We start from the raw sequence: 26391 nt of genomic DNA, 5'->3' as shown, positions 1-26391 counted from the left end.
TTCGGGCCGAAACCCTTCGGCTGGAAGTTTGACAACCCACAGGTTGTGGAATTAGTTCAGTGTTGGGTGAATTACATTACAACTCTGGAGGCTGAGGGGTAATAACTGTTACTGAACCTGATGGTATGGGACCTAAAGTTCAAGTACTTCCTTCCCGATGGCAACAGCAAGGAGAAAGTATAGCCTGATTGGTGAGAGTCCTTGACAATGGATGCTGCTTTCCTGCATAGCACTGCTTGTAGATGTGCTCAATGGTGTATTTGGGGATGTAATAAACAAACAAAAGAATCAGAGATTTCAGGCACATGTGGATCTAGAGGGAATAAATGGAGTTAAAGCAGAAGTAGGCATCTGAGACAGAGTTTAAAACAGAAATGATTTATTTGTCACAGATCCAGAATTTTAAACTCCAGTCCCATTAATGAACATCAGCAGAAGAAACTCCTCCCATGCCCAGTGACCAGGGTGCAGAACTGTACGTGATGAGCAGCAGCAATAATTGCAGAGTTCAACATTTGAACTCGCCTCTGATTTCAGCAATCAGGTTAAATGTGAAGGTTAAATATCCAGCAGGCAGCTTATTCAAACTTTTTCCCCAGTGTGAACTCGGTAGTGCGTCACAAGGTTGGATGACTGACTGAATCCCTTCCCACATTCTGAGCAGGTAAATGGCCTCTCCCCAGTGTGAACTCGCTGATGTACCTTCAGCTGAAATGATCGAGTGAATCCCTTCCCACAATCTGAGCAGGTAAATGGCATCTCCCCAGTGTGAACTGACTGGTGTGTCTGCAGTCTGGATAACCAAGTGAATCCCTTCCCACAATCTGAGCAGGTGAATGGCATCTCACCCGTGTGAACTGACTGGTGTGCCAGTAGGTCAGATGATCGAGTGAATCTCTTCCCACAGTCTGAGCAGGTGAACGGCCTCACCCCAGTGTGAACTCGCTGGTGTATCTGCAGACTGGATGACTGAGTAAATCCCTTCCCACAGTCTGAGCAGGTGAACGGCCTTTCCCCAGTATGAACTGACTGGTGTGCCTGTAGGTTGCTTAACTGAGTGAATCCCTTCCCACACACAGAACAGGTAAACGGCCTCTCTCCTGTGTGAACCAGCTGGTGTCTCTGTAGGTTGGATGACAGAGTGAATCCCTTCCCACATTCACAGCAGGTGAACGGCCTCTCCCCAGTGTGAACTCGCTGATGTACCTTCAGCTGAGATGAATGAATGAATCCCTTCCCACAATCTGAGCAGGTGAATGGCATCTCTCCAGTGTGAACTGACTGGTGTGTCTGTAGATGGGATCACTGAATGAATCCTTTCCCACAGTCTGAGCAGATGTACAGCCTCTACCCAGTGTGAACTCCCTCCTGTGTAAGCAGATCAGACTACCAAATGAATCTCTTGCCAGAAACAGAACAGCTGAATGGTCTCTCTCCCTGGTGGACTCACTGTTGAGTCTGCAGGTGGGATGAGTGAGTGAATCTCTTCCCAAACATGCACAAGTGAGAAGCCTCCCACCGCTGGGAATTTTCAGATGTATCTTCAGCTTGGATGGCAGATGAATCGCTTCCTGCAGTCAGAATTGGTCAACCATCTCAATATGGTGTGAACATGCTGATTTATCTTTAGGCTGGATGACTGAGTAAATCCCCTCACACAGAACGGGTGAATGGCCTCTCCCCACTATGAACTCAGTGGTGTGTCTACAGTTCCGGTGACTGAGAGAATCCCTTCCCACATTGAGAGTAGGAGAATGATATCTCCCAGCTATCAATTCATCAAGTCAGCTGTCAAACATATTGAACCCCTCACACAATCGATGCAGTTGCAGAACTGATCTCTGGTGAACGAATGCTGGTGTGTTCTTGGCACACTACTTCCAGTGGATTTCAGACATAAAGCACCTTTACAGCTGGGATGAAATACTTCTCCAACTCCAAGGATAAACAGCAAATATATTGGCGGTACAAAGGAAATATCTGGTCACTCCTTAAATATCTGAATAGAGACAGCAAAACTGACGTGTTTGTTGTGTTTGAGATTCCTGTTCACAAATTCTTTGCCGTTTCTAACCTGTAAAAAGATTTACAAAAGACATCAATGGGTGAAAGATGGCATTTCAGAAAAGATCATTTTAGCCTCTCTATGGTAAGCTCTGGATTCACCCTGTTACAGTGGGGGTCAACACAAGTTGTGGTCTTCCGATCCCTGTGGAACACCACTAGTCACTCTCTATCAGTATTATTTCAGGTCCTGGGCATCTCCCACAGCGCTACAAAGAGCACGTGGCTGATCCTGGCGACTCTAATTACTCTACACCTCCACCCAGGCAGTGAATTCATCAATGGCAATATCAATGAATATGAAGGGAAGGGCAGTAGTCTTTCTCATTGACGTGTGGCACTTTTGGGATATGAAAGCTACAAGTCAGTTGTTACCCAGGACAAAGGTGTTTGATATCATTATTTATCCATGTTCTCATAAATAGAAAGGTCCACAACAAGTGGCAGTAGAACAAATCACAAACAAGAGATCATCTGCTGATGCCGGAAATCCAAGCAACACAAACAAAATGCTGGAGGAACTCAGCAGGCCAGGCAGCATCTATGGAAGAGAGTAAACAGTCAATGTTTTGGGCCGAGACCCTTCAACAGGACTGTCCATAGCTGCTGCCTGGCCTGCTGAGTTCCTCCAGCATTTTGTGTGTGTTGTTTGGAAGCAGTACAAAGGTGATTTTTTCAAGAAGTAAAGCTAATGGAAGGATTTTGTTCTACTTTCCATATAGCACTAATTAACATTTTCACTGACTGGAAAGTAGACTCTTCATCTGAGATTACCTCGGAACTATATTTTTGTGCTGTTATAGTGGTACACTGACCTTTACTTTGCTTGTGCCAGGTGCCAACTCTTAGACAGCTCCTCCCTTGAAGAGGACCCCACGCCGGGACATCAGAAAACTGTCTACAATACACCTCATCAACTCCGGAGAACTGCCACCAAACTCACAATTCCCTAAACCCACACTACTCACTTCTACCTCCTAACCAAGATCCACAAACCGGACTGTCCGTGTAGGCCTATTACTCTGCCTGCTCCATCCCACTGAACTTGTATCCTCATACCTTGATTCTATTAAACACCCTTCCCACCTAAATCCGCAACACTTCTCGTGCTTTCGATCTCCTCAGTAACTTTCAATTCCCTGGCTCTGGCTGTCTCATTTTCACCGTGGATGTTTAGTCCTTATACACTTCTATCCGCTGTCAAGAAAGCCTCAGAGCTCACCGCTTCTTTCTTGACAAAATAACCAACCAGTTCTGCTCCATCACCACCCTCCTCTATCTGACAAAACTGGTCCTCACCCTCAACCATTTTTCCTTCGGCTCTTCCCAAAGCCACATGGGCCCCAACTATGCCCGCCTCTTTGTTGGCTATGTAGAACAGTCCATGGTCAAAGCTTTCCCTGGTAATACTCCCCAATTCTTCCACCACTACATTGACAAATGCATTGGTGTTGCTTCATGCATCCACGCTGAGCTTGTCAGTTTCATCAATCTTTCCTCTAACTTCCAGCCTGCCTTTAAATTCACTTGGTCTATCTCTGACACCCCTCTCCCCTTTCTTGATCTGTCTTCTCCTCTGGAGATAAATTATCAACAGACATCTACCGATTCCACAGATATCTTGACTATACCTTTTCCCACCCTATCTCCTGTAAAAATGCAATTCCCTTTCTCAGTTCTTTCGCCTTTGCCACACCGGCTCTCAGGATGTGGTTTTCCGTTTCATGACATCAGGGATGTCCTCCTTTTTCAAAAAGGAAGTCATCCCTGATGTCCCTCCTACCACTATCAATGCCGCCCTCACCCACATCTCCACCATTTCCCAAACATTCATGCTCACCCCACCTTCTTGCCACCTTAACAGTGATAGTGTTCCTCTTGTCCTCACTTACCACCCCATGAGACTCTGCATCCAACACATCCTTCTCTGCAACTTCTGCCATCTTACCATCCCTTCCCACTAATCTCGATGCAGATCTCGATGGAGAAACCCGATGCAGATTGGGGGACCGCTTCGTCCAGCACCTCTGCTCCATCTGCCACAACAGACAGGATCTCCCAGTTGCCACCCACTTCAACTCTGCTTCCCATTCCCATTCGGATATATCCATACATGGCCTCCTCTACTGCCATGATGAGGCTAAACTCAGGTTGGAGGAGCAACACCTCATATACCGTCTAGGTAGTCTGCAGCCCCTTGGTATGAACATAGAATTCTCCAACTTCTGGTAATTCCCTCCCCCTCCCTTCCTCTATCCCTATTTCACTCTGCCCCCTCCCCCAGCTGCCTACCACCTCCATCATGGTTCCGCCTCCTTCTACTACCCATTGTGCTTTCCCCTATTCCTTCTTCACCTTTCCTGCCTATCACCTCCCTGCCTCCCCTTCCCCCACCCCTTTGTCTTTCCCCTTACTGGTTTTTCACCTGGAACCTACCAGCCTTCTCCTTCCCACCCTCCCCCACCTTCTTTATAGGGCCTCTGCCCCTTCCCTCTACAGTCCTGATGAAGGGTTCTGGCCCAAAACGTTGACTCATCGTTTCCACGGATGCTGCCCGACCTGCTGAGTTCCTCCAGCGTGTTGTGAGTGTTCCTTTGACCCCAGCATCTGCAGAATAATGTGTGTTTCCCTCCTGGCACTTATCCCTGCAAGTGGCCTAAGTGCTACACCTGCCCATTCACCTCCATTTAGGGTCCCAAACAGTCTTCCAGGTGATTCAACATTTCAGCAGTGGATCTGTTGGGGCAGTCTATGGTGATGCAGCCTCCTCTGCACTGGTGAGACCCTTTATAAACTGGGATCCACCTCGTCGAGCACCTCCCCTGTGGCCAATCAACTTCATTCTGATTCCCATTCCCTTATGTCGATCCGTGGCCTCCTCTTGTGCTAAGATGAGGGCACCTTCAGGGTGGAGAAGCCACACCTTATATTACCTCTAAGTAGCCTCCAAAGTGATGGCATGTTTAACAATTTATCCTTCCAGTAAAAAATGTTTACTCCTCCCCCTTCCTCTATTCCTCACTCTGACCTTTTACCTCTTCTTACCTGTCTACCACTTCCCCCTGAGTCCCCTCCTCCTTCTCTTTCTCCTATGGTCCACCTCTGCTCTCCCATCAGATTCCTCCTCCTCCAGCCCTTGACCCTTTCCACCCACCTGGCCTCCATTTAACCTCCTTCTCTGGCGTTGCCCACTTCCTCCTCAGTCCTGAAGGCTTTTGGCCCAAAATGATGACCTGCTGAGTTCCTCCGGCACTTCATGTGTGTTGCTTTGGATTTCCACCATCTGCAGACTTTCTCATGTTAACTATATTTTTGATCCGAGTTCTTAATGTTTTGATTTAGATGGCTGGAGCTCGGCAGTGTCTGCAAGACCCATCCGCCCCCATTCCCTCCGCCTGCGCTTTTAAACTTGCCCTACAGACTGGCAGGGAAAGTGCTGTAAGGATCACCTCTCCACACCCAGAAAACCCCCGAAAGAGAGACCCATTTCACGGGTGGATAGGGTAGTTATGAAAGCTTATGGGGTGTTAGCTTTCATAAGTCGAGGGATAAAGTTTAAGAGTCGCGGGGTAATGATGCAGCTCTATAAAACTCTGGTTAGGCCACACTTGGAGTACTGTGTCCAGTTCTGGTCGCCTCACTATAGGAAGGATGTGGAAGCACTGGAAAGGGTACAGAGGAGATTTACCAGGATGCTGCCTGGTTTAGAAAGTATGCATTATGATCAGAGATTAAGGGAGCTAGGGCTTTACTCTCTGGAGAGAAGGAAATGAGAGGAGACATGATAGAGCTGTACAAGATAATAAGAGGAATAGATAGAGTGGATAGCCAGCGCCTCTTCCCCAGGGCACCACTGCCCACTACAAGAGGACATGGCTTTCTGGTCAGGGGTGGGAAGTTCAAGGGGGATATTAGAGGAAGGTTTTTTACTCAGAGAGTGGTTGGTGCGTGGAATACACTGCCTGAGTCAGTGGTGGAGCCAGATACACTAGTGAAGTTTAAGAGACTACTAGACAGGTATATGGAGGAATTTAAGGTGGGGGCTTATATGGGAGGCAGGGTTTGAGGGTCGGCACAACATTGTGGGCCAAAGGTGCTGTACTATTCTATGCTCTATGTTATATCTGTCCGCCATCGCCCCAATAGTGCACATGCGCAGCTGAAATTGCGCCAGCACTTTCGTTCATCAGCAGAAAGCTCCCTGGGGCCCGGAGATGGATCGTGGATCTGAGAGGGGATTGTCCGCGTTTGCGGGGCCACGGTGCATCCAGAGCTGGTAGCAATTGTCTCTCATTTGGATGGCAGACGCCGATACTGACGAACTCCCGCTCCTACCTGCTGCCGATCTCCCCTCGACTCCGAGCCGCTCGTCCACTAAGCGCCTGAGCGATTTCCAGGCCCCGCCTGCAACCCTCGCGCCTGCGCATTTGATCGCTGGGTCACCAAAGCTGAATTCTGAAGCGCGCGGATTTCTGGATAAGCAAGGTGCCATTAAAAGAGTTTGCAAGCACTGGTTCCATGCCACATTGCTCAACAGTTGTCAATGTTTGTATGTAGAACACTCAGTAGTTGCTTTAACACAGCAAGCTCCCACAAACAATATGCTCAATGTCAAAGTCCAACCCACTTAGAAATGCAGATATAAATCACAAGTGATTCTGCAGATGCTGGAAAAATAGAGCAACGCAGAAAAAATGCTAGAGGAACTCAGCAGGTCAAGCAGCATCTAAGCAGAGGAATAAACAGTCTAGGCCTGGTGAAACGTCTCTGCCCGAAATGTCAATTGTGTCTCTCCCCAGATGTTGCCTGACCTGCTGAGTTCTTCCAACATTTTTTTAGTCAATCATTTTCCAAATTTTGCAGAACTTTCATTTGTAGCCATATCCACCTGGTCTGAATCCCTCCTCATTCTCTCCATAAACTTTAGACGCCCTTCTTTCTGAAGCCCCAAAGCCTGACTTGTGCTAGACCCTTTTTGATTTCTAATCCTGCTCTCGTACTTTAGAAGAGTGTGGTATTGAAACAACCAAACTGTGAGGCAGAGCCCTTTGAAATCAGTGAAAATGACCCAAAATGTTGGGAAGAGCAGGGAAGGACAAAGGACGACAGAGCTTAGGAGGACGATGGCACCTAACAGCAACTTCTTTGCTTGCATTTTTGGAAACAACTCTATTTCTATCTTTAATATCTCTTTTTTCCCTTTTCAGGGTTCTTTTGAAGACGCTGACCTGGAGTTACATGCTGACTTCGATTCCTTATAGAAATGGGACCTGCTCTCGGGGCCTCACGGCTGGCCGCTTTTTGCTATGTCAAGGACGCTGTCACATTGCGGGGGCATTGGGAGCAAGGGTGAACCCAAATGCAAGACACATCTTATGAAGTTAATTAAATTTAGTTTATTGTTCGATACCAGGAGAGCAAGCCAGGAGCAGGAATAGCGAACTGGACAAGGAATCAGGACTATGACTAGGCTGAGACTAAGGGTCTGGGCTAGGACTTGGAACTGGATCCCAAAACTAGAGGCGACATGAAGAGGTTATGGTATGGACTCCGAGCCAGGGATTGGGCAAGGACTCAGTACCTGGGTCGTGCCCCGAGCTCAGACCCCAGGACCAGGCAGGGACATGACCTGGGCTAGGGAGAGGAGGAACATGGAAAAACAGAGCTACGGTCTCGGGAGAGCAGGTACATGGAGCCATGGACACCTACACAGAACAGAGTCGGGACCCCTCCTTGGGTACAGGACATAGGGCCGGGACTCATGACCCCCCGCGGGGCAATGGCAAGACGGCCTGACTTCCCCCATGGAGATGAGGACAAGACATGACAAGAGGGACCAACTAGAGGGGATGCAATATTGGATCTCCTGTTAGGAAACGAGTTAGGACAAGTGACAGAAGTCTGTGTAGGGGAGCACTTTGGTTCCAGTGATCATAACACCATTAGTTTCGATTTGATCATGGACAAGGATAGATCTGGTCCTAGGGTTGAGGTTCTTAACTGGAAGAAGGCCAAATTTGAAGAAATGAGAAAGGATCTAAAAAGCGTGGATTGGGACAGGTTGTTCTCTGGCATGGATGTGATCAGTAGGTGGGAAGCCTTCAAAGCAGAAATATTGAGAGTGCAGAATTTGTATGTTCCTGTCAGGATTAAAGGCAAGGTGAATAGGAATAAGGAACCTTGGTTCTCAAGGGATATTGCAACTCTGATAAAGAAGGAGTTGTATGACGTGTATAGGAAGCAGGGAGTAAATAAGGTGCTTGAGGAGTATAAGAAGTGCAAGAAAATACTTAAGAAAGAAATCAGGAGGGCTAAAAGAAGACATGAGGTTGCCTTGGCAGTCAAAGTGAAGGATAATCCAAAGAAATTTTACAGGTATATTAAGAACAAAAGGATTGTAAGGGATAAAATTGGTCCTCTTGAAGATCAGAGTGGTCGGCTATGTGCAGAACCAAAGGAAATGGGGGAGATCTTAAATAGGTTTTTTGCGTCTGTGTTTACTAAGGAAACTGGCATGAAGTCTATGGAATTAAGGGAAACAAGTAGTGAGATCATGGAAACTGTACAGATCGAAAAGGAGGAGGTCCTTGCTGTCTTGAGGAAAATTAAAGTGGATAAATCCCCGGGACCTGACAGGGTGTTCCCTCGGACCTTGAAGGAGACTAGTGTTGAAATTACAGGGGCCCTGGCTGAAATATTTAAAATGTCGCTGTCTACAGGTGAGGTGCCGGAGGATTGGAGAGTGGCTCATGTTGTTCCGTTGTTTAAAAAAGGACCGAAAAGTAATCTGGGAAATTGTAGGCCAGTAAGTTTAACGTCGGTAGTAGGTAAGTTATTGGAGGGAGTACTAAGAGACAGAACCTACAAGCATTTGGATAGATAGGGACTTATTAGGGAGAGTCAACGTGGCTTTGTGCGTGGTAGGTCATGTTTGACCAATCTATTGGAGTTTTTCGAGGAGGTTACCAGGAAAGTGGATGAAGGGAAGGCAGTGGATATTGTCTACACGGACTTCAGTAAGGCCTTCGACAAGGTCCTGCATGGGAGGTTAGTTAGGAAAATTAAGTCGCTAGGTATACATGGAGAGGTGGTAAATTGGATTAAACATTGGCTCGATGGAAGAAGCCAGAGAGTGGTGGTTGAGAATTGCTTCTCTGAGTGGAGGCCTGTGACTAGTGGTGTGCCACAGGGATCAGTGCTGGGTCCATTGTTATTTGTCATTTATATCAATGATCTGGATGATAATGTGGTAAATTGGATCAGCAAGTTTGCTGATGATACAAAGATTGGAGGTGTAGTAGACAGTGAGGAAGGTTTTCAGAGCCTGCAGAGGGACTTGGACCAGCTGGAAAAATGGGCTAAAAAATGGCGGATGGAGTTTAATGCTGACAAGTGTGAGGTATTGCACGTTGGAAGGACAAACCAACGTAGAACATACAGGGTTAATGGTAAGGCACTGAGGAGTGCAGTGGAACAGAGGGATCTGGGAATACAGATACAAAATTCCCTAAAAGCGGCGTCACAGGTAGATAGGGTGGTAAAGAGAGCTTTTGGTACATTGGCCTTTATTAATCAAAGTATTGAGTATAAGAGCTGGAATGTTATGATGAGGTTGTATAAGGCATTGGTGAGGCCGAATCTGGAGTATTGTGTTCAGTTTTGGTCACCAAATTACAGGAAGGATAAAAATAAGGTTGAAAGAGTGCAGAGAAGGTTTACAAGGATGTTGCCGGGACTTGAGAAACTCAGTTACAGAGAAAGGTTGAATAGGTTGGGACTTTATTCCCTGGAGCATAGAAGACTGAGGGGAGATTTGATAGAGGTATATAAAATTATGATGGGTATAGATAGAGTGAATGCAAGCAGGCTTTTTCCACTGAGGCAAGGGGAGAAAAAAACCAGAGGACATGGGTTAAGGGTGAGGGGGGAAAAGTTTAAAGGGAACATTAGGGGGGGCTTCTTCACACAGAGAGTGGTGGGAGTATGGAATGAGCTGCCAGACGAGGTGGTAAATGCGGGTTCTTTTTTAACATTTAAGAATAAATTGGACAGATACATGGATGGGAGGTGTATGGAGGGATATGGTCCGTGTGCAGGTCAGTGGGACCAGGCAGAAGATGGTTCGGCACAGCCAAGAAGGTCCAAAAGGCCTGTTTCTGTGCTGTAGTTTCTATGGTTTCTATGGACATGACCCCCCCCCCGCGGGGCAACGGCAAGGCGGCCTGACTTACCCCACGGAGGCGAGGACAAGACAAGACCAACACGAAAGAACACCAGACAGTACCTATCTAGCTCTGGCGATAGAACTAGACCGAGGTGCAGGCGAGGGCTGCAGATGAGGGCTAGAGGTGAGAGGGGCAGAGAAGGGATTCAGACGGGGGGGTAAGATGGGAATCACAGACCGCCAGGTCCAGGACTCGACTCGGAACTTGGATGCCGCCAGGGCCAGGACTCGACTCAGAACTTGGATGCCACCAGGGCCAGGACTCGACTCCGACCTTGGATGCCGCCGGAGCCAGGACTTGACTTGGAGCCTCCGGGTAGTGGCGAGCTCTCGACTCGGTCCGGGAACAGTAGACAGCGGTTCTTGATTCCCACCGGCGGGTTAACCCACCTCGGTGAGGAAACTTTGCAGGCTTGCTTTGGCGAGGTAACTTGACAGGGTTGCTCCGCTGAGGAAGGGCGAATTACCACCACTCACTTCAGGCGGAGACAAGGCTTGCTCTGGCCAGATGACATTGGCACGCCGTACCTTTGGTGACTTTGCAAACGCTCTCGTGCCAAACAGCTGAAAGCTGGAGACTATAAACTACCGGTTCAGCCGAGAGTAAATTGCCTCTAATCACCAAGGCTGAGGGACACGGGAAAACAGGGAGTCAACAGTCCGGATCGTAACATAAACAAAGTAAATTTAAAGAGACCCCGATCCAGACCATGACAGTATCCCCCCCCCCAATGGGAGCCTCCAGGCGACCGACAGATTTGCCTGTATTATCGATGACCCAGGTGGGTGGAGGGGGTTTTGGTTGGCAGGCAAAACAGAACAACACCACCTTGACTTTAGGCTGACAAGAGTTTGGAAAAACAGTGTTTGTGTCCGCTGGGTCCATGATTGGCAAGAGTGTTCTGTCACACTGGGGGGGCATTGGGAGCAAGGGTGGACCCAAATGCAATACACATCTTGTAAGGTTAATTAAATTTAGTTTATTGTTCGATACCAGGAGAACAAGGCGGGAGCAGGAATAGCGAACTGGACAAGGATTCAGGACTACGACTAGGCTGGGACAAGGGTCTGGGCTAGGACTTGGAATCGGATCCCAAAACTAGAGGCGACATGAAGAGGCTACGGTATGGACTCCGAGCCAGGGACTGGGCAAGGACCCAGTACCTGGGTCGTGCCCCGGGTTCAGACCCCAGAACCAGGCATGGACATGACCTGGGCTAGGGAGAGGAGGAACATGGAAAAACAGAGCTACGGTCTTGGGAGAGCAGTTACATGGAACCATGGACACCTACACAGAACACAGAGCCGGGACTCCTCCTTGGGTACAGGACATAGGGCCGGGACTCATGACCCCCCTGCGGGGCAACGGCAAGACGGCCTGACTTACCCCATGGAGGCGAGGACAAGACACAACAAGACATGACCCCCCCACAGGGCAATGGCAAGATGGCCTAACTTACCCCACGGAGGTGAGGACAAGACACGACAAGACATGACCCCCCATGGGGCAACGGCAAGACAGCCTGACTTACCCCACGGAGGCGAGGACAAGACACGACAAGACATGACCCCCCGTGGGGCAACGGCAGGATGGCCTGATTTACCCTATGGAGGCGAGGACAAGACAAGACCAACACGAAAGAACACCAGACAGTACCTATCTAGCTCCGGCGATAGAACTAGACAGAGGTGCAGGCGAGGGCTGCAGACGAGGGCTAGAGGCGAGAGGGGCAGAGAAGGGATTCAGACAGGGGGGTAGGACAGGAATCACAGACCACCAGGGCCAGGACTTGACTCTGAAGTTGGAAGCCGCCAGGGCCAGGACTTGACTTGGAGCATCTGGTAGTGGCGAGCTCTCAACTCGGCCCGGGAACAGTAGACAGCGGTTCTTGATTCCCACCAGCGGGTTAACTGATGGACCCACCTCGGTGAGGAAACTTTGCAGGCTCACTTTGGCGAGGTAACTTGACAAGGTTGCTCCGGTGAGGAAAGGCGAATTACCAGCACTCTGCTTCAGGCGAAGACTAGGCTTGCTCCAGCCAGATGACATTGGCACGCCGTACCTTTGGTGACTTTGCAAACGCTCTCGCGTCAAACAGCTGAAAGCCGGAGACTATAAACTACCAGTTCAGCGGAGAGTAAATTGCCTCTAATCACCAAGGCCGAGGGACACGGGAAAACAGGGAATCAACGGTCCGGATCGTAACATAAAGAAGGTAAATTTAAAGAGACCCTGATCCAGACCATGACAGACGCAGCCTGAAAGACTTCAGGGTGCCGGAGTTTTGTGGCTCTGGAGGCAGGCGGATTCAAGGTCAGTGCCGCCGCCCAGTGCATTGTGGGAGACGGAAGATCGAAAGGAATGAGCTGCGTGCCAGAGACCCGAGTTCTTTGGGCATAGAGCTCAGGAAAAGTGATGCAACAAACTTTTAACACCATAAATCAGCGAGTTGTTTTGTTATGTCTTCCCCTCTCACTGTGAAATGGGGAAACCTGTTTTTCTTTTATTAGGGAGAAAGAGAGAGAGACTGTGGTATGTCGAATTACCAGGTGAACGAGTAGTCTTTGGGGTACTGCAAGTCTGTGTCTTTATAGATGCTTTACTGCACACTTGAGTGCTTGGTGGGGAGTGTCAATGCTTTTTTTGCTGGTAGGGAAGTGGGGTCATTGTTTTGCTGCTGCTTATGCATGGGAGGGGGAGCTGTGGGGGGGGCTTTGGGGTTCTAACATCTAACAGCCATTTATTCTTTGGGCACACCTCTGTTTTCATGGATATTTGTGAAGGAAAAGAATTTCAGGGTGTATATTGTATACATTTCTCTGACATTAAATGTAGCTATTGAACCTATTGAACTATTGAAGAAGGCATTTAACCACCCACAATATTCGTCTTTGCCCCAGGGCCACAAGGAATAAGGAATGTCTAGGACAGAAACACAGTGAGCTCATTGTCTTATTCAGTCTACAGAAAGTCAGGCAGGAAATTCAAGGGAAACCTCTTCGCCCACAGGATGGTGACCAGTTACTACGTGTCATCAGAAGCAGAGCGTGAGGTGAACAGCAGGGACGGATTTTAAAATACTGATATGGATTAGGAACGAGAGCGATGACCAGCTGGGCTGTGTGGCCTCTCTACTCTATATTGGGCATATGACAGGAATTGAAATATAACTGATTTATTTGTCAGATCCAAAATATTAAACTAACACAAGGGGGCGTATTTTTAAGGTGCTTGGAAATAGATATCAAGGGGATGTCAGGGGTAAGATTTTCACAGAGAGAGTGGTGAGTGCGTGGAATGCACTTCTGGCAGCAGGGGTGGAGTGGATACAATAGCATTTTTAAGAGCCTCTTAGATAACTACATGGAGCTTAGAAAAATAGAGGGCTATGCGCTAGGGAATTTCCAGGCAGTCTCTAGAGTAGGTTACATGGTTGGCACAACATTGTGGGCAAAAGGGCCTGTGATGTGCTGTAAATTTCTATGTTCTATGTTCTAAATGTTAGTATAATTTAAGGTGAATATGAGCAAAACCCCTCCAGTACTTGGTGACTCGGGTTCAGACCTGGGTGTGTTGAGCAGTTGCAGTATTTGCTGAATCTCATATTAACAATCAGTTGGGAACTTGCGACTGGATTCAGCCACCGTGATGGTTAAAATTTTAACATACAGCTCATTTGAACTTCTTTCCTGAGTGAAATTGCCGGTGTTTCAGCCGGTGGGATGATTGAGTGAATCTCTTTGCTCACTCAGGACAGAAGTGTGGCCTCCACTTATTGTTGGTTTGCTGGCACCTCACAAGGTGGGTTAATTGAATGAAATCCTTCCCACACTCAGAACAGGTGTATAGCTACCCCCCTGCATGAATTGGCTGGTGTTTCAGTGGCTCACGTAACTGAAACATAGAAACATAGAAAACCTCCTGATCAATACAGGCCCTTTGGCCCACAAAGCTGGGCCGAACATGTCCTTACCTTAGAACTACCTAGGCTTACCCATAGCCCTCTATTTTTCTAAGCTCCATGTACCTATCCAAGAGGCGCTTAAAAGACCCTATCGTTTCCACCTCCACCACCATTGTCGGCAGCCCATTCCACACACTCACCATTCTCTGTGTAAAACACTTACCCCTGACATCTCCTCTGTACCTACTTCTAAGCACCTTAAAACTGTGCCCTCTTGTGCTAGCCATTTCAGTCCTGGGGAAAATCCTTTGACTATCCACACAATCAGTGCCTCTCATTATCTTGTACACCTCTATCAGGTCACCTCTCATTGAATGAATTCCTTCCCACACTTGGAATAAATGAGTGGTCTCTCCCCATTGTGAACAGTCTTGTGTTTCTGCAAATTGCAAACTCGGACGAATCCTTTCCCACACAAGGAACAGGTGAATGGCCTCTCCCCAGTGTGAACTTGCTGTTGTATCTGCAAGAGTGATGGTCTAGTGCAGGGGTCCTCAACCTGCACTGTGGACCGGTTTAATATTGACAATATTCTTGCGGACCGGCCGACTGGGGTTGGGGGGGGGGCGGTGTTCAAGTTGGGTTAAACTCACCTCGACATGTCTTTTACAGTTAGGGTTGTCAACTTTCTCACTCCCAAATAAGGGACAAAAGTAGCAGTCGAATACGGGACACTTGTGTTTACCCCGAGAAGGATTACCATGACCATGAAGCCTTGCGCAGGTACTTCTGTGCGCATGCGCATACGTGCCAATTTTTTTTCCCCACAAATCGGTTTTGGCTTAACCTTCCCGACTATACTGTACATACATTATTTCTACTTTATAGAGGCCGTGTATTTATCATATCATTCCCGCTTTTACTATATGTTAGTGTTATTTTAGGTTTTATGTGTTATTTGGTATGATTTGGTAGGTTATTTTTTGGGTTTCGGAATGCTCAAAAATTTTTCCCATATAAATTAACGGTAATTGCTTCTTTGCTTCACGCCATTTCAGCACAAAAGGTTTCATAGGAACGCTCTACCTTAGCGGGGAAATACGGGACAAGGGCGGTCCCGTATGGGAGAAACCAATTTAGCCCAATATACGAGATGTCCCGGCACATACGGGACAGTTGGCAACCCTATGTTCAAGTTCAACAGCGCGTGACAGGGAATGAGGAAAGGTGCAGCTGACTCATATCGTTTCCTCACGGCCCGGTGTTCGGGGACCGCTTCCCTAGTGAATCCCATCCAAAATGAGAGCCACTGAATGATAGCTCACTGCTATCAATGCTCTAGCAAATTATCAGGTCAGATCATGGATGTGTACAAGTACAGGGCTCGCCTTACTAGAACTGGGGTGCTGTCTTTTCACGTATCAGGACAGGTGGCATTCAAGTGATGGTGAATTGACAGACACAGCAGAACTGATGTGCTTGAGATTCCCAGGCACAAAATCCTTTGCCTTTTCTACCCTGTGAAAAGATTGCAAAGACCATAGGGCATAGGAGCAGAATTAGGCTATTTGGCCCATCAAGTCTGCTCTGCCATTTAATCATAGCTGATCCTTTTCTTTTTCTCTTCCTCAGTCCCAGTTCCCAGCCTTCTCCCCGTAACCTTTGATGCCATGTCCAATCAAGAACCTAGCAATCTCTGCCTTAAATACACCCAACGACCTGGCCTCCATAGCTGCATGTGGCAACAGATTCCACAAATACATCACCCTTTGGCTAATGAAATTTCTCGACATCTCTGTTTTGAAAGGGCACCTCTCTATTCTGAGGCTGTGCCCTCTTGTCCTAGACGCTCCCACCAGAAGAAACATCCTTTGCACATCTGCTCTGTCTTGGCCTTTCAATATTCGAAAGGTTTCAATGCGACCACCCCCCCTCCCCCACCATCCTTCTGAATTCCAGCAAGTACAGACCCAGAGCCATCAAGCATTCCTCGTGTGATAACCCTTTAATTCCTGGAATCATCCTTGTGAACCTCCTCTGGACCCTCCCCAATGCCAGCACATCTTTTCTAAGATGAGGGGTCCAAAACTGTTCACAATACTCAAGGTGAAGCCTCACCAGTGCCTAACAAAGCCTCAGCATCACATCCTTGCTCTAGACCTCTTGAAATGAATGTTAACATGGCACTTGTCTTCCTCACCACCGCCTCGCACTGTAAGTTAACCTTCAGGGTGTTTTGCACAAAGACTCCCAAGTCCCTTTACGTTTCAGTTTTTTGGATTTTCTCCCCATTTAGAAAATAGTCTGTACATTTATTTCTGCTACCAAAGTGCATGGCCATGCATGTCATGGTCCGGCTCGGGGTCCCTTTCAATTTAACTTGTTTATGTTACGATCTGGACTGCTGATTCCCTGTTTTCCCGTGTCCCTCGGCTTTGGTGATTAGAGGCAATTAACGCTCGGCTGAACCGGTAGTTTATAGTCTCCGGCTTTCAGCCGTTCGGCGCGGGAGCATCTGCAAAGTCATCGAAGGTACGATGTGCCGATGTCATCTGGCCGGAGCAAGCCTAGTCTCTGCCGAAGTGAGTGCTGGTAATTCGCCTTCCTCACCAGAGCAACCCTGTCCAGTTACCTCGCCAAAGCGAGCCTGCAAAGTTTCTTCATCAAGGTGGGTCCATCAGTTAACCCGCCGGAGAGAATCAGGAGCTGCTGTCTACTGTTCCCGGGCCGAGTCGAGAGCTCACCACTACCCGTAGGCTCCAAGTCAAGTCCTGGCCCCGGCGGCTTCCCAGTTCTGGGCTTTCCCCCAATCTCCTGACACAGGTATGGAAAGCCCCCCAGGCGCTGTATGTTACTTCCAGTCGAATCAAATGCATTTTCCCCCGCTTTCAGATAACTGGCAGCTGTCACTACAGGGTAATTGAACCTGACAATTCTAACACCATCAGCAGCCCGCCTACTGTTAGGTCCTACTGTTGATCGTTAAGTATTAATATTGAAGTAGTAAAATGGATTCAGCAGTGGCTGGATGGGAGACGCCAGAGAGTAGTGGTGGATAACTGTTTGTCAGATTGGAAGCCAGTATCTAGTGGTGTGCCTCAGGGATCTGTACTGGGTCCAATGTTGTTTGTCATATACATTAATGATCTGGATGATGGGGTGGTAAATTGAATTAGTAAGTACGTAGATGATACTAAGATAGGTGGAGTTGTGGATAATGAAGTAGGTTTTCAAAGCTTGCAGAGAGATTGAGGCCAGTTAGAAGAGTGGGCTGAAAGATGGCAGATGGAGTTTAATGCTGATAAATGTGAGGTGTTTCACTTTGGTAGGACTAATCAAAATAGGACGTACATGGTAAATGATAGGGCACTGAAGTATGCAGTGGAACAGAGGGATCTAGGAATAATGGTGCATAGTTCCCTGAAGGTGGAATCTGATGTGGATAGGGTGGTGAAGAAAGCTTTTGGTATGCTGGCCTTTATAAATCAGAGCATTAAGTATAGGAGATGGGATATAATATTGAAATTGTACAAGGCATTGGTGAGGCCAAATTTGGAGTATTGTGTACAGTTCTGGTCATCGAATTATAGGAAAGATATCAACAAAGTTGAGAGAGTACAGAGAAGATTTACAGAATGTTACCTGGGTTTCATCTCCTAAGTTACAGAGAAAGATTGAACAAGTTGGGTCTTTATTTTTTGGAGTGTAGAAGGTTGAGGAGGGACTTGATAGAGGTATTTAAAAGTATGAGGGAGGTAGATAGATTTGACGTGGATAGGCTTTTTCCATTGAGAGTGGGGGAGATTGAAACAAGAGGACATGAGTTGAGAGTTAAAGGGCAAAAGCTTAGGGGTAACATGAGGGGGAACTTCTTTACTCAGAGAGTGGTAACTGTGTGGAATGAGCTTCCAGCAGAAGTGGTTGAGACAGGTTCGATGTTGTTATTTAAAGTTAAATTGGACAGCTATATGGACAGGAAAGGAATGGAGGGTTATGGGCTGAGTGCAGGTCAGTGGGACTAGGTGAGAGTAAGAATTCAGCACGGACTAAAAGGGCCAAGATGGCCTGTTTCTGTGCTGTAATTGTTATATGGTTATATGGTTACTCAAACTTTCACTCAATCCCTGTTGCTTTCCCTCAACCGAGCACTGCCACTCATCTAACAACTGAGAAGTCCGTTCTGCCCACGTCTCGTATGCCTCTGCCCCTTCAGGGGTGCGCATTATTCCAAAGGAAAAGCCGAGCCTGCCATAGCAGGAACATCTATTCGCCAGAGAAACAAAGGCGGACACTACCCCAGTATCTCACTCTCCACTGGAGGATGAGGACTGATTAAACATCCGAACTTCACACACGCTTCCCCCTCCTTCCTGACAGTATGGACAGCCCATGGCCCTGCCTCACCCGGGGCACTAATAGACACTGGCAATCCCACCTCCATGATGTCAGCGCTAGCCCAAGCTAAAGTAAGGTCTGAGCCTGCCATTTTATCAACTTTTTGCACTATGATTTGAAACTCGCCATCAGCTTTAACCACACTCAAAAATCGAATTAACAATTCATCCAAGGTATGAATATCCACCCCACTCAGCCCGTTGCTAATTCCAATCCCACAGAAGCACTTGTTTCTAACTGCAGTCCCACAGAGACACACAAGCACTGATTTAAACAGGGCGAACACGCAGCACCCTACAAAAATCCATATCCCGGATGAGCCCCCACATTGTAAGTTTCGCTTTGCCTAGTGGCATGATCTCAGGGGTGGTTCCCCCTACCCAGCCAAACTTTAGCACTCTTGTTTGGGTGGATGCTGCATGTTGTGTCCCCTGTGTAACATCAGTACCCCGAAATAACATCCAGTCCACAATGTGCGGTTAAACGATTAAGATTTTATATTTAAGTATGGGGTTAGTAGAGAAACAAAAGAAAAGGAAAACAATAAAAGGCGCCAATAATCTCATAAACATGTCCAGTGCACAAACATTGGAGCTCACGGATTCCTTTTCACTGATCCTCCTTTGCTCAATGTCGACCCCTGGGCTCCCACCCCGAGCCCAGGCCCAACGGGTCTGGCAACCGTCTCCTCAAGCCACGTCTTCTCTCTTCATCCTCTTCGTGCCTTCTCCCTCAAGTCCACACAAACTAACAGCTTTCACACAGACAGAAAGAATAACATCTATCCCAATTGGTTAGCAAATGGATATAAGTCCCGTTATCACTAATCATAACCCAGACATGCATACCACTTGTTACATACCTCATGGATGTCTTGTGACTGTCTTATGACCATGATGTAATTGAGTATCTTATGAGCATGATGTAATGGTCTTGCGGAGGTCACATGATGTAATTTTCCCACCAGTGAGGTCACATGATGACCTGTTCTCAACAGGTATATAAAGGAGACCCCTGGTGTGACACAGTTAGTTTTCAGTTTAGTTTTGTGTTAGCTACTCTACATTGCTGTGTATTCGTCTTATGACACAGTTTCATTTTAAAGTAGAGTTCTACTTTCTATTGTAAGTAGTATTGGAGAGTGAAGACCTTACCAAAGTATAGGAATTCGCTGAGTTGAGTAAAGCTGATATCGTTTGGCAGTTTTGGAGAGGATTGACCTTTATTGAATCTTTGTTCAAGAAATAGTGACCTGCATGAGATATCATCTGCTAAAGCAGGAAGGGTTGTGCAGTGTGTATTCTTCAGAGCAACAGGTCAGTTCCTTTAAGCCATTTTATTTCCATCGTTGTGAATCCTGCGGACAAGGCAGATTCCGGCTGGGATCAGTAGTACCGTTACGTCTTCAAGGAATTCTTTGCTTCAGGAAAGCCTCTCCTAATTGACTGTATAAATCTCTTGGACTTTCGAATTTACCATTCTAAGAACTGTGTTCCAATTTACCACTTTAAGAACTGTTATCGCATTTACCCTTTTAAGAACTGTTCCAGAGTTTCTGTATAGCAGTTAACTTCTGGTTAAGTTAGTTGTTTAAATACATTTTGCTGTCTTTGAGCAGAGTTTAATAAATGTTTGATTTTACAAAACCTGACTCAATTCTATATTCATTGTTGCCAGTCATATGACATAATTTGGGGGCTTGTACAGATTGTTCCAATGTTGAGCTTAAGTGCTTATTTAATTATCAATCTGATTTGGAAAAGGGAAATACCCAATTCTTTTGTTTGATTGGTCTGTGGGTGGTATTCAGCAGCAATGAATATTGACGACTTTATGGAATCGCCAGACCCAGAGTTTTTAGCAAAGGCGAGAAAGGGTGATGTATCCAAGATTGCTAGAAGGTTGGATCTTAAAGGAATTACAAAGGTTACAACAAAGCCAGTAATTCAGAGAAAAATCGTGGAGCATTATATAAGTTCGGGAAAGTTTAATGCTGAGGTGTTAGGGAGGTTTCCAATGAGTACACTGGAAATGCAGTTACATCTTGAATAGATAAAGTTTGAACGATTTGAAGTGGAAATGGCTGAAAGAGAGGCAAATAAACTAAGGGAATTTAAAGAAAGAGAAGCTGATAACCAGAAGAAATTTGAGCTAGAGATGCAGAAATTAAGGATGGATAATCAGTCCTCTGGTTCTAGGAAACAGTTTGCTGCTAGTTGAGCGGTTATTTTGGCTCCTCCATTTAATGAAACAGAAGTGGACAAATATTTCCAACATTTTGAAACTCTTGCTCTGAGTTTAGGGTGGCCGAAAGATAGATGGCCAGTGATGTTACAAAGTGTAATTAGAGGCAAGGCACAACATGTTTATACAGCTTTAACTGCTGAGCAAGCACTTGATTATGATATTGTGAAGCAGCATATATTGAAAGCAGATGAACTGGTTCCAGAAGCTTATAGAGAAAGATTCAGAAATTTGAAGAAATCTGTGGAAAAAAACATACGCAGAAATTGCCTGCGAGAAATCTGTGTTTTGGGAGATGGGTTTCCTCTAAAAATGTGAATGGGGAGTATAATAAATTAAAAGAGTTGATTTTACTGGAGGAATTTAAAAGGAGCATTCCTGTTGAAGTGAGGACATACTTAAATGAAAGGGACACTGCTACATTGCAAGAGACTGCTCAATTAGCTGATGAGTATGCTTTAATTCATAAGGGTAAATTTTCTCCAGGTAGAACATTTAAAAGGAAAACTAGCACAGAGAGTCAAGGTAAACCAGAAATTAAATCTGAAGTTAGTGAGAAAGGTAAGGATGAAGGGAGACATGTGAAGGAAAGACATGTTAGTCCTATTCGTAATTATTGTAAGAAACCTGGACATGCAATAGCTAACTGTGTCATGGTCCGGATCGGGGTCCCTTTAAATTTACCTTGTTTATGTTACGATCCGGACCGTTGATTCCCTGTTTTCCTGTGTTCCTTGGCTTTGGTGATTAGAGGCAATTAATGCTCGGCTGAACCGGTAGTTTATAGTCTCCGGCTTTCAGTCGTTCGGTGCAGGAGCGTCTGCAAAGTCATCCAAGGTACGGTGTGCCGATGTCATCTGGCCGGAGCAAGCCTAGTCTCTGCCGAAGCGAGTGCCGGTAATTCGCCTTCCTCACCGGAGCAACCCTGTCCAGTTACCTCGCCAAAGCGAGCCTGCAAAGTTTCCTCACCGAGGTGGGTCCGTCAGTTAACCCGCCAAAGGGAATCAAGAACCACTGTCTACTGTTCCCGGGCCGAGTCGAGAGCTCGCCACTACCCGGAGGCTCCAAGTCAAGTCCTGGCTCCAGGGGCATTCAAGTACCAAGTCAAATCCTGGCTCCGGGGAGATTCAAGTACCAAGCTAAGTCCTGGGCCTGGCGGCATTTGAGTACCAAGTCGAGTCCTGGCCCTGGTGGCTTCCCAGTTCTGAGTCAAGTCCTGGCCCTGGCAGTCTGTGATTCCTGTCCTACCCCCCTGTCTGAATCCCTTCTCTGCCTCTCTCACCTCTAGCCCTTATCTGCAGCCCTCGCCTGCACTTCGGTCTAGTTCTATCGCTGGAGCTAGATAGGTACTGTCTAGTGTGCTTTCATTTTGGTCTTTTCTTGTCTTTGCCTCCATGGGGTAAGTCAGGCCATCTTGCCATTGCCCCGTGGGGGGTCATGTCTTGTCTTGTCCTCGCCTCTGTGGGGTAAGTCTGGCCGTCTTGCCATTGCCCCGCGGGGAGTTATGTCTTCTCTTGTCTTGTCCTCGCCTCCGTGGGGTAAGTCAGGCCATCTTGCCATTGCCTCGCGGAGGGTCATGAGTCCTGGCCCTATGTCCTGTACCCAAGGAGGGGTCCCGGCTCTCTGTTCTGTGTGTGAGTCCCAGCCCTATGTCCTGTACCCAAGGAGGGGTCCCGGCTCTCTGTTCTGTGTGTGAGTCCCGGCCCCATGTCCTGTACCCAAGGAGGGGTCCTGACTTTGTGTTCTGTGTATGTGTCCATGGTTCCATGTACCTGCTCTCCCGAGACCAAGGCTCTGTTTTCCATGTTCCCCCTCTCCCTAGCCCATGTCATGTCCATGCCTGGTTCTGGGGTCCGAGCCCGAGGCAAGACCCAGGTACTGGGTCCTTGCCCAATCTCGGGCTCGGAGTCCATACCCTAGCATCTTCATGTCTCCTCTAGTTCTGGGAGCCGATTCCAAGTCCTAGCCCAGACCCTTGGTCCCAGCCTAGTCGTAGTCCTCAGTCCTTGTCCAGTTCGCTATTCCTACTCCTGCCTAGCTCTCCTGGTTTTGAACAATAAAGTAAATTTAATTAACCTCACAAAATGTGTCTTGCATTTGGGTCCACCCTTGCTCCCAATGCCCCCACCATTGTGTCAAACTGTTTTCGATTGAAAAATAAAGAGAAGGAAGCAGTCCAAGATGCTGGTGTGCAGCATATTGAAACACCTGTAAATCCACAGAGTTTGATAAATACCAATGAAGTTTTGTCAGAGTCTGATCAAGTTAAGAGGAGATATGAATATTTTATAAATGAAGGATTTGTATCCTTGAAAGAGGGATCCAGTCCAGTACCAATAAGAATCCTTAGAGATACTGGAGCTTCTCTATCACTAATGTTAGACAGTGTTCTAAAGTTTAGTGATGAGTCTGACATTGGTGAGGTAAACTATATAAGGCGTTGGGTGTGCCCTTATGCCAGTACATTTGCATTAAGTAAATTTAGGGTCAGGGTTAGTTACAGGGCCTGTTAAAGTAGGACTACAACCCAGTTTACCCGTGAATGATGTTTCTCTTTTGTTAGGGAATGACTTAGCAAGTTTTTCCTGAAGTGCATTTGACAATAAAGCCTATTTCTGAGCAATCACAGAGGGATTCTAACACAGATTCTTCCTGTGTTGTAACTCGAGCTATGGCTAAAAAGATTGATGATGGTCAGTTACCCATGACAGTTCAACTTGGGATTTGAATTTTGAGGATGTGTCAGAAACTTTCTTACCTTCATTATTTGATTAAGATTATTGTAGTAAGTCTGACCATCAAGATTTGTCTTTATCTCGGAAGGAGATGATAGCAGAGCAAAGTAGAGACCCTGAGATTATCAAATTAAAGGAACAAGCTCTTCCAGATAGTGAAATTGAGAAGGTGCCAGTAGGATATTATTTTGAAAAGGGAGTATTAAGAGGAAGTGGAGATTACCTACAATTCCTGCAAGTGAGAAATGGGAAGTTAATCACCAGGTAGTAAAGTTTATCAAAATGAGATTTTAACTATGGCTCATAGTATGCCTTTGGATGGCCATCAAGGTGTAAAGAAAACTATGAACAAGGTTTTTAGACATTATTACTGGCCTAGTTTAAGAAAAGATGTGGCGACATTTTGCAGGATGTGTCATACTTGTCAAATTGTGAGTAAACCAAATCAAGTTACTCCAGTGGCCCCACTGCAACCGATTCCAGCATTTGGTAAGCTGTTTTCCAAAATTATTCTAGATTGTGTAGGCCCATTGCCAAAAACTAAAACTGGACATCAATATTTGCTGACCATTATGTGCACAGCATCTAGGTTTCCAGAGGCAATACCTCTTAGGAATATAACAGCCAAAACTGTGTGACAAAGACTCTTATAAAATTCTTTACTTATTTTGGGTTGCCTAAGGAAATACAATTGGATCAAGGTAGTAATTTTATGTCTGGATTGTTTCAGCAGATAGTTTATAAACTGGGAGCAAAACAGATTACCTCATCTGCATATCATCCAGAATCGCAAGGAGCCTCAGAGAGATTCCATTCTACCCTTAAAACTATGATTAGGACATATTTTGTGGAAAATGCAAAGGACTGGGATGAAGGCGTACATTTACTACTTTTTGCAGTACGGGAGGCAGCGCAAGAATCATTAGGTTTTAGTCCCTTTGAACCTGTGTTTGGGCATAGAGCTCGAGGACCTTCAGCCTTGTTAAAAGAACAGTGGATTAATAAAGAGGTACACACTAATTTGCTGGATTATGTTTTAAAATTCAAGGAAAGATTACATAAAGCTTGTAGCTTAACCAAGGAAAATTTAAAATTGGCTCAGGAGAAAATGAAGACTTGGAAGCTAAGGAAGCTAGAATGAGGTCCTTTAAGTCTGGAGATAAGGTGTTGGTTCTTTTCCCAGTGCAAACGAACTTGTTACATGCTAAATTTCATGGTCCTTATGAGATTAAATCTAAAGTAAATGATGTGGATTATGTGATAAAAACCCCAGATCGAAGAAAGGCAACACAGCTGTGTCATATAAATATGATAAAATCATATTATTTGAAACAGGCTGCTACTATGACTGTTGTGGTCAATAATAATGAGTTTGATCCCATTCGGAAATTAATGGATGATTCATCTGAAACTCATTTTAAACCCAACATATTTCTGCCAGATTACCAAACTCCACAATTCTGGAAAATATGATGAGAAATTAGCTCATTTACAGCCACAGCAGAGAGAGCAGATGAAACAGTTAATTTTTAAATATAGGGATTTATTTCCAGACGTCCTAAAAGAACCACAGTAGCTTTGCATGATGTAGATGTTGGAGATACAAAGCCTATAAAACAACATCCATATCAGATGAACAGGGAAAAATGTGAACTTGCTGAACAAGAAATTAAGTATCAGAGTCATAGTCATACTTTATTGATTCCGGGGGAAATTGGTTTTTGTTACAGTTGCACCATAACTAATAAATAGTAATAGTCATAGAAATAATAAATGGTAATAGAATAGTAATAGAAAATAGTGATAAATAGTTAAATAGTAATATGTAAATTATGCCAGTAAATTATGAAATAAGTCCAGAACCAGCCTATCGGCTCAGGATGTCTGGCCCTCCAAGGGAGGAGTTGTAAGGTTTGATGGCCACAGGCAGGAATGACTTCCTATGACGCTCTGTGCTGCATCTCGGAGGAATGAGTCTCTGGCTGAATGTACTCCTGTGCCCACCCAGTATATTATGTAGTGGATGGGAGAGATTGACCAAGATGGCATGCAACTTAGACAGGATCCTCTTTTCAGACACCACCGTCAGAGAGTCCAGTTCCATCCCCACAACATCACTGGCCTTACGAATGAGTTTGTTGATTCTGTTGGTGTCTGCTACCCTCAGCCTGCTGCCACAGCACACAACAGCAAACATGATAGCACTGGCCACCACAGACTCGTAGAACATCCTCAGCATCGTCCGGCAGATGTTAAAGGACCTCAGTCTCCTCAGGAAATAGAGACGGCTCTGACCCTTCTTGCAGACAGCCTCAGTGTTCTTTGACCAGTCCAGTTTATTGTCAATTCGTATCCCCAGGTATTTGTAATCTTCCACCATGTCCACACTGACCCCCTGGATGGAAACAGAGGTCACCGGTACCTTAGCTCTCCTCAGGTCTACCACCAGCTCCTTAGACTTTTTCACATTAAGCTGCAGATAATTCTGCTCACACCATGTGACAAAGTTTCCTACCATAGCCCTGTACTCAACCTCATCTCCCTTGCTGATGCATCCAACTATGGCAGAGTCATCCGAAAACTTCTGAAGATGACAAGACTCTGTGCAGTAGTTGAAGTCCGAGGTGTAAACGGTGAAGAGAAAGGGAGACAAGACAGTCCCCTGTGGAGCCCCAGTGCTGCTGATCACTCTGTCAGACACACAGTGTTGCAAGCACACGTACTGTGGACTGCCAGTCAGGTAATCAAGAATCCATGATTCCAGGGAAGCATCCACCTGCATCGCTGTCAGCTTCTCCCCCAGCAGAGCAGGGCAGATGGTGTT

The 26391-nt window shown here is 46.3% G+C and overlaps 1 protein-coding gene across 3 annotated transcripts; it reads right to left on the bottom strand.

The window, feature by feature from the left end:
* Positions 1 to 368: 368 nt before the first annotated feature.
* LOC134346403 (zinc finger protein 214-like) lies at positions 369 to 19336 on the bottom strand. Of its 3 annotated transcripts, none has more exons than XM_063047776.1 (3): positions 19188 to 19336; positions 6400 to 6536; positions 369 to 2074 (listed from the first exon to the last, which is right to left on the bottom strand). In XM_063047776.1, exon 3 carries the CDS (start codon positions 1261 to 1263, stop codon positions 583 to 585), a length of 681 nt encoding a protein of 226 aa, XP_062903846.1. In that variant the 5' UTR covers positions 1264 to 2074; positions 6400 to 6536; positions 19188 to 19336; the 3' UTR covers positions 369 to 582. The 3 variants fall into 3 exon arrangements, with proteins under 3 accessions (XP_062903846.1, XP_062903845.1, XP_062903847.1); XM_063047775.1 differs by having other exon boundaries at positions 19176 to 19324; XM_063047777.1 differs by lacking the exon at positions 6400 to 6536 and having other exon boundaries at positions 19188 to 19335.
* Positions 19337 to 26391: the final 7055 nt, after the last annotated feature.

Source organism: Mobula hypostoma, chromosome 5 (genome assembly GCF_963921235.1).
Source record: "Mobula hypostoma chromosome 5, sMobHyp1.1, whole genome shotgun sequence".
Classification (NCBI taxonomy): domain Eukaryota; kingdom Metazoa; phylum Chordata; class Chondrichthyes; order Myliobatiformes; family Myliobatidae; genus Mobula; species Mobula hypostoma.
Note: the sequence above shows the minus strand (reverse complement) of the source record. Positions and strands in the feature narration are given on the sequence as shown.

Coding starts and splice junctions, on each gene's coding strand:
- LOC134346403 (XM_063047776.1), bottom strand. CDS start 1,263: ATGCCATTCACCTGCTCAGATTGTGGGAAGGGATTCATTCATTCATCT.